The 11751-nt window shown below is 40.3% G+C and overlaps 1 protein-coding gene across 4 annotated transcripts in view; it reads left to right on the top strand.

Moving 5' to 3' along the window:
* Positions 1-870: 870 nt before the first annotated feature.
* RNF130 (ring finger protein 130) overlaps positions 871-11751 on the top strand; it is a 126061-nt gene continuing 115180 nt past the window's right edge. For all 4 annotated transcript variants that reach the window (XM_079144199.1, XM_079144200.1, XM_079144198.1 and 1 more), the window contains exon 1: positions 871-1576. In XM_079144199.1, the coding sequence (XP_079000325.1) occupies positions 1120-1576 (457 nt within the window). In that variant the 5' untranslated portion in view covers positions 871-1119. The remainder of the gene's footprint in view (positions 1577-11751) is intronic.

The following is an 11751-nucleotide window of genomic DNA, read 5'->3' as shown; positions in this document are numbered from 1 at the left end:
TCATCCATCCTCGCCACAATCATCTTACAGGTTTTTGATTTAGCTGCACCTGAAGCTAGGTTCATTCTGCCCTCTTCATTTATATCTTAATGTGATGTGTGTGTATGTTGGAAATAGGTCTCACTACAGAAAGTGCTTTATATTCATCATGGGTTCCCCATCTTCAGATTCAACCAATCACAGGTCTGAAATATTCAGAAAAAATTGCCCCTGTACAGAATTTTCCTTTTGTCATTATTCCCTAAACAATACAGTATCACACCTATTTTCATAACCTTCCCATTGTATTACGTATTACCAGAAATCTGGAGATTTGTAAACAAGAGAATGTGCATAGGTTCTATCCAAATACTACCCATCTGAGCATCTGTGGATTTCGGTATCCTGGTGTGTGTGTGTAGGGGTGTCCTGGAACCAATCCTTTGCTAATACTAGAGAGGACTGTACAATCTTCTTACCTAGGACTCAAGGAGGTTTTTGTCTAGTCTTTAGTGGCTCTTGTCGACCACTCTTTGCCCTTGTACTTCGAGGGCTAAGAGACCTTCGACACTTAAATATATAGAGACACCCCTCCCCTCAAGAGGTCAATTATAAGACTTGTAGATTTAAATCTCAAAGACATTTAACTTAAAACCTCACTTTTAAAGTTTGAGGTGGTTTTCGTTTGTCTCAAACGCTTCCACAGGTCCTTAGAAAGCTTCCTGGCCCCAACCCCGGTGGCTATCAAGCCTTGCGGGGTCTACAGCCAGGAACTGGCTGTCAGGTGCCCGGACCTCCCCGGGCCCTCGTGCAGGCGGGCGGGAGCGGACAGCGTCTCGCACGCATGCGCGGGGGCGGGGCTGCGCCTCAGGCCTGCGCGTTGCCGCTGGGTTGGAGGGGGGCGGCGGCGGACGCGCTCCGGGGGCTGCAGCCTGGACTAGTGAGACTTTGTGCACCTTTGACCCTCCTTGGACTGATTCGCCCGAAGCTACCTCTCCCAATCTCGGCTGTGTCCGCCTGGGGTGCCCCCACTCGGCAGGACCGAACCGGGGCAATGGAGGGGAACCACCCCCTCAGCCTTCGAAGGTCCCTGAGGAGACGACCGCGCTCGGCCTGACCTGCGGTCCTCGCGAGGAGCTCATGGGCGCGTCCCCGCCGGCGGGCAGCGGACGTGAGAGTGGCGAGCGGCGGGGCCGCGGCTCCGAAAAGGGCTGTGCTCGTGCTCGGCTCCGCTTAGGACGCGCGCGCGCGCCCCCGCCGCAGCCCCGGCCGCGCCCGCCCCGCCTCTCAGCGCCGGCCTGGGAGCCCGGTCCGCGAGCGGCGGCGGCGGCGGCGGCGGCCGGAGGGACGATGAGCAGCGCGGCGCGGGCGGGCCCGGCCCGGCTCGCCGCGCTCGCACTGCTGACCTGCAGCCTGTGGCCAGCGCGGGCGGACAACGCCAGCCAGGAATACTATACGGCGCTCATCAACGTGACGGTGCAGGAGCCCGGCCGCGGCGCCCCGCTCACGTTCCGCATAGACCGCGGGCGCTACGGGCTCGACTCGCCCAAGGCCGAGGTCCGCGGCCAGGTGCTGGCGCCACTGCCTATCCACGGAGGTGAGGACAGGGCCGGGGGGAAAGGATCCTGAGGTCTGGCGGCGGGCGGTGGTTGCCGAGAGCCGGGGCGCGCGGAGGTGGCGGGGCCGGGGTCCTCGGCCGCCGGCCCGGGCTCGCCCGCTCCGCGACGCTGGACGGACCGCCGCGGGGTCGAGGTTTCCGCGGTGTGGAACCCGGCCTGCTTACGGCTGGGAATGAGGCTCCAGAAGCCTTTTTGCCTCCCCCCCCTCCCATTTTTTTTTTTTTTTTTTTTAAGACTTGGAACGTTCTCTTTTTCGTTTAGGTAGCTTGTTTACTGGAGGGCATTGAACTGCGAGTTTTGCAGGGACAGCTTAAACAAAGGAGGTGGTGCAAGGAGCGCAAAACTAATCCATGGTGGATGAGATCTTAAACCGGCAGGTTTGTTCCTGAAATCACGGATTTAACGCTGCATTGGATCTCGAAGAGGATGAGAGGCCCTTTTTCTAACGTCAAAACGTGCCCTTTTTCTTAAGTGGTAAATTGGGGCGGGGGTTGTTTGAAAGAGGAAAATGGAAATCTTCCCTGTTGCTTTTGGCTCTTGTACTGCCACAGTAGTTTTACTGTAATTTGACTCCGGAAAATTTCACATTAAGAAGAATTAGACCAATTGGAACTAATAGCCAAGTCTTCTGGTCAGGGGTGCCGACCAAGAGAGAAACTGGTAAAATTATCAAGAATTGTCTTTGAAGCCATCTGATTTATCTTTGTTTTTCTGTAAACCCGAACTCTGTTTAGTTAATGATTTGGTGCAAAACTTGTATTTGCCTAAGTTACTAGTTATGTTTTAAAAGAAAACGTTTCCCACATTGGGGAGAAATTTGGGGGGTTTTTGGCGCACTGTGAACTTTTCTGGAAAATGTCTGCCATCTTCTCCACCCCCACTCTCATCCTGAGAATATGAGAGGAGTTTTTTTTGTTTGTTTGTTTTTAACTGCTATTCGTGTTTAAATGATCTAAACTAGGAAACCTAAATAAGGTAATGGCGTTTGCTTTTATAGTCTGAGATATTAAAACATCATGCTCTTCTGAGCTCTGTATTTGTATGGTAACATGCTAGATAGTTTTCTTCTTTGAGGCAGTCTGGGGAGAAAGAATCATAGTAAGGCTTTCCTGTACAGCCTGTCCCCAACATAGATGGAACTCTTAAAAATTCATTTTAAGCCAATAATCAGGGACTTTAAGGTGCATTTTTCATTTACGCTTTGTTAAAAGCAGCGTTTAGGATCTAGCTTGGCCCTAGAAACAACTTTTGTTTTTGGTCCATTCAGTAAATATTTGTGTGCCTGCTTTGTGCCAGTCACTGTGGTTGGGACACATAATGTTGCCAAACTATGGTACTAACAATGCTAGCCTATCTTCTGGTGGGGAGAACCGGGAGGGTCACGTGGAAGGGTAGGAAGAGGAAGAGAGAGGCAAGCTGTTCTGGAGTAAGATCTGGCCCTGTACAGTGTTTTGAAATCTGTGGTTTGTCTTTGAGGCTTGATTCCCTCAGGGACCCCAGACCTATGGCCCACACTTTGGATTCTTGCCCCTAAAGTGTTTGATGTCATTATACAATTTGTTCCTTCTCTGTCACCCCAAACAAAAACCCCATCTTTGAGAAAGCTTGTTTTAGGTGTTCCAGTAGAAGGCTCTTGGGGATTAATGTAGGTGATGTGTGAATGAAGGTCAGTCTTGTTACCCTCTCACTGGGAAAATATCATTGTAAGATTAAAGGTTCTGAGTCAGACCTGTGCTGTACATATATTGTGTGACACTGGCAGAGCAATTCTGCTGCTTAGCCTCAGTCTCTTTGTAAATTGGAATGAAGTATTTTTAACTCTTAAGGCTTTTTAGAAGTATAGATGCATCTTGAATTCTTTGAAGAGGAGACCTGTTAAAACTATGTATATGAATTCAGATTCTTGAAGTTTTAAACATTGAAAAAAAAATGAACAAATTTGTGAAGTAGTGTGTGAAAATTGAGTGTGAAGTCACTTTTTGCAAGTTTTGATCTTCCCTTTCCTGATTGTGGGGGCAGGGGTGTCATTTTGTATCACAGGAGAAATCCTCTGGGTTTTCTTATGGTGGTGGTAATGGTGGGATCCCACAAGTGGTTTGAGTCTGACTTTGTACTAAGGGTCTTCATGCATATGTTCTTTCACTCCAGCAAATATGATTGGAATTCTACCGTTTGCCAAGTACCATTCAAGGCGCTGGTGATGAGAGAAGGGCAACAGCGGTGAATAAACTGAAATCTCTTTGAAGCTTATATTCTAGTGGGATCTTTATAAGTTAATCCACCTGTAAATTGTTTCTAAATCTATGGGTTTTTATGAAATCCAGCATGTTCTGCTTGTGTATTTTAAAAACATTCTTTTTAAAAAAGAATGTGGTAGAAGTCTATTCAAATTACTCATGTTTAAGAAAATGATTTAAAGTAGGAATGATTTGGGGGAACTTTATAATCTTGATTTAGCGAGTTACAAAATTTTATGTATTTTTTAAAAAAATTCTATTCCTAATAACCTTTATGCTCTTAAAGTTTTGAATTGGAATTTATTTACATGTTTATTGAGTGTGTTGCCACTAAGCAAAATGATATTCAAATTATACTCATACTCAAGTTATGAGACAGAATTCCTGGCTCAAAAACGGCTGTGGTCAGTAGATATGAAATTCATGAAAATTCATTTTGAGGGTGAGTGACTGGTCGGAATGAATGTAAAGACAAAAGATTTTTTTTTTTTTTTTACAGTTTTTCTAGAGCTTATGATGGCTCATTTTACATCTGTGGCTTGATTCGTGAAATCTTTCTTCATGTTTTACAGTACTACCCTTAGGCTTGTATGAATTACAAAGTTAGACCTGTATGAATTACTTAATAAGATTTATTTTTTCTTCTACCTTTAAGAAATTTGGCATGTTTTTCCTTGGGTGTTTTTAAAAAGTATTATACTTTTTAATAAAATACTTCATAAACATGTGTCATACTTGAGTATGTATTTTTGTCTTTAAATAGAATACATTGATGAGTGGAAATTCATTTGTTAAGTGCTAACATATTTCACATTTTAACTGATAATTCATTTTTAGAAATGGAGTTTTAAAGAAGTGTGTCTTGGTTTTATGCACAGATCATAGTTACTTTTTTCTATTTACTGACACAGAATGTTTAGAATTAGGATCAAAATGTTTAATACCTTTGCAAAGCAGACCAGCTAGTGTGTACTGTGGAGCAGACATTGTAAATGCGCTTTATGTGTGTGCACACTAACTTTTTGTTTGAGTCCAGAATGGGGGTTGGGAGAGGAGAAAGTCCTGTGTCGATGATGTAATTATGTATGCAGATGTGCTGGTGGGAAGAGTTTGGTATCTGCCACTTTTTGCCTGGCATAGAAATTTTCTGGATTGAGTGTTACAGTCTTAAGAGAACAATTTTACCAAATAATAAACCTTTTTTTTAATGGCTTTTTGATTGTAGGGCTGCAATAAGGTTTTTTAAAAATTAATCTCTTTTTAGGTTTAAAAAAGAGTGATCTTATTGGATGAACAGGCTCCTTTAATGAACCTGAACTTTATTTTAGAATTCTCAATAACAGCAAAGGAGATTGATGTGAAAGTGGGAGTTTGGATGCAAGGAATCATAGTATTGGAATTCATAATGTCAGAGGCAGGATCTGTTGGACATAGTTAGAGATTTCAAAATATTTGGAGAAAAAGTGTATATGATCCTGGGAGCAAGGACTCTGAATATTCAGAAAGAGAATTCAAAAGGAACTGGAGATTCTAAAAGCCAAATGTCAACAAAATTAGTCAAGGAGAAAAAGGAGGGGAATGTATGTGTTTTGAAATTTATAGCCTAGAAAATGTCTTTATATACCATGTTTTTTCTTCACCTTTAGATGATTTCCTTTAGTGTATAAATATTAGAATATTTTTTAAAAAATCACTTGACTTCCCCACCAAGTCTCTAACCTGCTACTATTACACCAGAACCCTTCATATGTGTTTTCTATGCTTTCTTCCTTCAACTTTTAACTTTTTCTTCCTGCCCTTTACATTTTGAAGGTCTTTGATTGCTGTGCCAGTGATTTTGATAAAAACCTAATATACTGGATACAGGTTCAGGATTCCAAAGATCTCAGTGTATAGAATGATGGGCTGAAGTTACAAGAAAAATAGTTAATAGAAATGCACATATGATCCTTGGGTTTAAAAAAAAACAACCTTGAGTGAGAGTTGTTGAGAGGAGATAAGGTTTAGCTGCATGTCACATGACAAAGCCTACGAGCTCTCCCTCACTTTGTGAGGCTAATCTTGCACTGCATCTGGATCTAGGGCAGCTCTAGTTCTACTTCAAAAAGGCCAAGCTCACCTTTAGTTTATGTTTACTTCTGAAATGAACAAACTACAGAGCATTCTTTTGAATGTATAAAAAGGAAATCCTCCACTGGAAAGAATAGGTAGCTTCTAAGAGCCATCCCTCTCACCTTGAACAAGGTGTGACTGTGACGTAAGAAGACAAATATTTAAAATCAACCTGTCAGAATATACCCATTAAGGAGAGTGTTGTTCTTTTCAAACCAATCACAGTGTATGTAAATGTGTATGTGCACATATTATGCAGTGATGAAAATTATGTGATTGTTAGTTTTGTGAACTTATCTTTGATTGAACAGTCTAAAAATATCTGCAGTGTGTCCAATCCTTTTCTTTTCTAGATAGATTTAGATTTTGACAATTGAAAGTCATTGAGAATAAGTTGCCTATCTAAGCAAGGTAATGAGAATTTTGTTTAAAAGAGAGGAACTATAAAGAAAACTTATTTTTATGAACTAGTTGCTCTCTTTACATAGTTCTCACACAGGAAGTCGTACTATTTTGTGCCATGTTCACCTGCATCAGGGGGATGAATGGATAGTCTTAGGGCTAGTTTTTTAAAATACAGCAGTCTTGACCTACTTACAAATGAAACTATTAAATTTGTCTAAAACATCAACTTTTATTTTATCATCCTTAAATATTTTATGCACTAGGCATTCATTATTTTCCATAAACTTGATAGTATAGCTTACTTTACTATTGGAGGCAGTTTTTAATAAAACAAGGGGAATCCTTCAGACATCAAATGAAACACATCACAGTGCTGGGGTTGTGGCTCAGTGGTAGAGCACTTGCCTAGCATGTATGAGGCACTGGGTTCGATTCTCAGCACCACATATAAATCAATAAATAAATAAAATAAAGGTCCATCAACAACTAAAAAAAATTTTTTTTTTTAAAATGCATCACAAAGCACTTAATAAACGCCTACTCTGTACTTGTTATGTAAGCCCTGTGGTGTGGCAAATGACATGGTATATAATTCCTGTCGAAGAGAACTTGGTCATGTTGACAAGATCAGCCCTATCTGGATAGCACAACTAGGACATGTCACTAAAAGACTGCACAGGCTGTCTTCAATTTACAGATGGATTTTGTTCTAAAGCAGGGATTTACAAAGAGTGTTATTGGAATGCATCTATATCCATTTGTTTACATAGTGTCTGTAGCTGCTTTTGTGACATACCAGCATGGTTGAGTGGTTGTGACAAGAGCCTATAGGACTTGTGAGCCTAAAACACTCCCTGGCCCTTTGAGAACAGTTTTTATCTCTGTTCTAAATGGGTATTTATACCTTATTTTTCCCATTAGAGACTATACTGTGGATAAGTATTTGACTCCTAAATTATCCCAAACTGTGAACTCCTGGGAAACTAGAGAGCATGTCTTCTTTGTTTTGGCCAAGCACCTAGGACTGTGTCTGGTGGTAGCAAGCCACTCAAATTCATGTGATTGTATTTAGTCCTGTGGTGCGTGGTCTAGTAGTGAAACTGATGTCAGGCTTCTTAGGAAGGTTTGGATGTGGGGGAGCGTGGGCAGTGTTGGACTGTACTTCCATTGTGCTAGATTGTAAATGGCACAGAGATCAAAAAATGAAGTTATTTGGACATGCAGTCTAGAAAGGTTTTATTGAAAAAGTGGAATTTGAACTCAAATTTGAGAACTTCTACTTCCATCTTAGTGGAGCAAGAGGCACTGATTTACGTTCCCACCTGAACTGAATAGAAAACAAAGTTCTGAAACAGCAGTGTTAGATATGGGTCAATAAGCAGCATAGAATGGTGATCCCTGAGAGTAGGGAAATAAGGGAGCTTCTTCATTGTCTTCCATCTTACTGCCTAGGGAGAGTTTCCAGGCTGCAGTACAGTGCTGGGCAACCCACATAGGCAGTCTTCTGAGTTCATAAAGAATTCAGAGCTCCAGGAGGCTAAGGCAGCTCCAGTGTCTGCAGAGGAGAGAGTTACGCAGAGAGCCAGCTCTGGATTGCTGTAGATATGTCCCCTCAAGTCTTTGATTTAATACCAGTCTATATATCTCATGAAGAAATCACTGGAGGCTGGGTTGAGGAACTGCCAGAAGTTAGTAGGCAGCATAGTTATTGGAGTTCATACAAGGCTGAGAATAGTTCATATTCTCATTAATCAGAGTGGAAAGACTTCTTAATGCACAGGGAATGCAGTGGAAGCACTTAATAAACACCTACTCTGTGCTCAAGTTATTCTCAGAGCCAAGCCTGATTCGAACCCCACTAAGGAAGCTTAAAAGCAAACCTTAAAAGAATCAGACTGATTCCAAGTACCTTGTCCCATAACAAAGCACAACAGTATTTAAAGGAATATATGAAAATCCACCTCCAAAAAACATAAACTCTCAAACCTCCCATCCAAGATGATCAGGCCTTCTAAGAAGCAGGAAAGTATAATCCATAACAAACATAAAAACAATTGTTAGAAAAAGGCCCCAAAATGACAAAAAAAGAAAAGTGCAGATTAGGATGTTAAAATAACTCTTATATCAGTGTGTTCAAGGAGATAAAAGGAAACATAAAAAAGACCTAGATCAAACTTTTTGCAGTGATGCCTTGAAAATGTGTAGGGTTTGTTGACAGAAAAAAGAAGTGTTTTTCACTTTATCCCAGGCAGTAATGGAGTTTACATATATTGGTATGTGTATACCAAGGTATACCAAGAATAGTGCACACAAATTATATTTAATCCTCGTAGCTGCTTTAGGTGGTACTGTTATCCTTATTTTGTGCATGGGGAATTCAGGGCACTCCAGTCTTTGATTTAGTGCTTTTTTTTTTTCTTTATAGCACTTAACGGTGATTGGAAATTATATATCTATTTTCTTTGTTTCTGAGGGCAGGGATCCTGTCTCTTGTGTCCACTCTTGTGTATTTAGTGATTAATGTAGTGTTTGGAGTATAGTAGGGTGGTGCTGAGCAATTAGTGTTGGGTGAATTAAAGACTGAAGTAACTCACTTTGTGGCCTTGGGAATTCCGCAGAGCTGGAACTTGATGTAGGCCTGACTGGTGGCAGCGCCCATGCTTTAACCACTTTTTTGTACTGCTTCCCAAGTGGGTTTAATAAATTATGATATATCCACTCAGTGGAATGTTACACAGCCATAAAAGGTGATCTTTGTAAAAGCTCTATGTACGCTACAAAACTAAATACAAGGTGATTGAACTATGTGTTAAATTTGTTTACAACAAAGGCTCAAAGTAATATGCAGAAATAAAAAAGGGTTGTTAGTATTAACTAGATCAACAATGACATATCTCTATTTTTAAAAAATTACCATAGGACTGGGGATGTGTGTAGCTTGGGGATGTGTGTAGCTCGGTGATGGAGCACATGTTTAGCATGTGCAAGGGCCTGAATTTGATCCCCACTAACACAAATACTTATTTCCGTTACTTTTTACTACAAAAGAGAAAAAAGTCTTTATGAGGGAAAAGGGAGATTAAAACCCTCATATTATCTGAAGGGGATAACTAGAAATAAATATCTACAGGTTTATTTATCTATTTATTTATTTGGTGGTGCTGGGCATCAAATGCAGGACCAAGTACACACACCAGGCAAGTACTCAGGTGCTCTACCACTAAGCTATACCCCCACTGTGAATATAAGTATATGCGCACGTACACACAAACACACACACCCTTTTTTTTTAAAAAAGTTTATTCCCTATCTTCAAGGAAAATAGAATTCTAAGCATTGGTTAGAAATGAGTAGGAAATTGAAAGGTACTAGGAATATGTTGAAAAGAGCAAGCTTTTTTCCCTAGTAAGAGCAATACTAGGACCAAGATTACTTGGTCTGAATGTAAAACAAGTTAAAATGTGTCGTGATTTTGAGCAGTAAGTGAATTCTGGAGAACGTATGAAGTCCTAGCATAAGATTCAGCTTTTCTGTAATATTTACATTATGATGATATTAACACTTATTTTTGTTGTTTTTCACTATTTAGAATTAATTTCTATTTAAAAGATGGGAGGCTTAATTATAGTTTCAGAGCATAAAGTTAATGTTATCAACTTTAAGAATGTATAGACACAAATGACAAGGATCGAGAATGGAAGAGAAAAAAGAAATGTTATGGGTAACTGAGGGATCCTGTATATTTATCTCACAGGGTGAGGACTTCAGAGGTAGTCTGCAGTTGAAGAAACTCGAATGATTTAACGACACAGGAAACTAATGAAATAATGAAGTCAAGAGAAAGAGAAGATGGAGAAAAATAAGTGAGCAGAATCCTGATTAGTGACATCAGGGATCCACAGATAATATCCAGAGTTGATAAACCAAGAAATGATGGCTTTTTAAAATTATTATAATTTCTTTTTAAAATTATGAAGGATGGCCATGTAACTAGAAATAGTTAAAAGTTGGTTGCCTCTGGGGCCTGTGGACAGGCGGAGAGAAGGGACAACTGTGATGACAACTGTAAGTCATTGGATGAATTTGTCTTTTCCATAGATTCGTACAAGATTCCCACTCTTTCCCCTTTGCTCATTGTTCTTGTTGTTTTTCTCCTTTGAAGAAGTTTCCTATTTTCCAAACATCTGAACTGTTCTCCAACTCCAGTGACATGCTGTGGAGTTTAGAATTGTAGAAATTAAGCAATATCTCAGGAGATCTACTTGAACTATGAAATCAGGAAATGCTGTTTAACTAGCGATTTATTCTAGGCTCATGGGTCTAAAATAATCTATTATAGTAGCCATTACATGGTTTGCCTCTTAGTGTTTCCCTTTTCTCTGGCAACTGCCTCCTTCCCCAAATCCATTGTGTTAAGCCCTCACCATTAGGTAAAACAGTGTGATCCTGTGGCCTTCTTTGGATAAAGTGTTATCTTTTAGCTTCTCCTTGGCTTCTCATTCAAATGAGGATCACCTTATTTGATGCAATAATGTGCTTTTTCATGTTAATTACCCCCTTTTTTACCCCTCTCCTGTGTTACATTTGGTAACATCTTCATCATAAATGAACCATGTACTTTAACGTTATCTGTGTTTCCTATAGCCAAGCATATAATGTTGCTGGAGAAAATCTTAGAATGCAGCTGATTGAGGTTGGCAATAATAAATTCTAAGCAATCTTAATAATTTCTAGTAGTCCAAAAATACTTTATTGTTAAGAAATGAAGATAACTCTGAGACTTTTTTTTCCCTCTCAGCATGCATCTTGTCACCTCTTCCTATATCTGCTTTATTAGCCTATGCTAGTCTCCTGAGTTCTAGATTCATACATTGAACTGCCTACTTGGTAACTTCTCTTAAATATCTCAAGTCCCCAAGTGGAGATTTGATTCTTTTTTTTACCCCAATCTACTACCATTGCTTCCCAGTCTTCTCTATCTCAGTAAATAACATCACTGTTTATTCTTGTTTTTAAACAAATTTAGGAGTTACTCTTGTTTCTTTTCCTTATATACTACATGTAATCTATCCAGAATTTACCTTCAGAATGAATCAAATCTATTTGTTGCTTGCCATCTTCATAGCTACCATCTTAGTCCAGGCAACTATCATCTCTTATTTTATCTTTCTTGGTCTTTCTGTTTCTTAACTTCCTTAAATTTCTTCCCCTTCCAGTAGTCAGAATAATCTAAGTTTGCTTAGAATTTATCTCCAACCCCTTCATTGGTTTTTCATCACCCCTAGAATGGAAATCTAGACTTCCACTGTGGTATATGAGTACTTACTCTGGTTTAACTCCAGCCTTCCCCTTCTCCTTCCTCATGCCATTCATTCATTTAACCCCATTCATTTGCTAAA

The sequence above is a fragment of the Sciurus vulgaris genome (genome assembly GCF_902686455.1).
Source record: "Sciurus vulgaris genome assembly, chromosome: 6".
Taxonomy (NCBI): Eukaryota; Metazoa; Chordata; class Mammalia; order Rodentia; family Sciuridae; genus Sciurus; species Sciurus vulgaris.
Note: the sequence above shows the minus strand (reverse complement) of the source record. Positions and strands in the feature narration are given on the sequence as shown.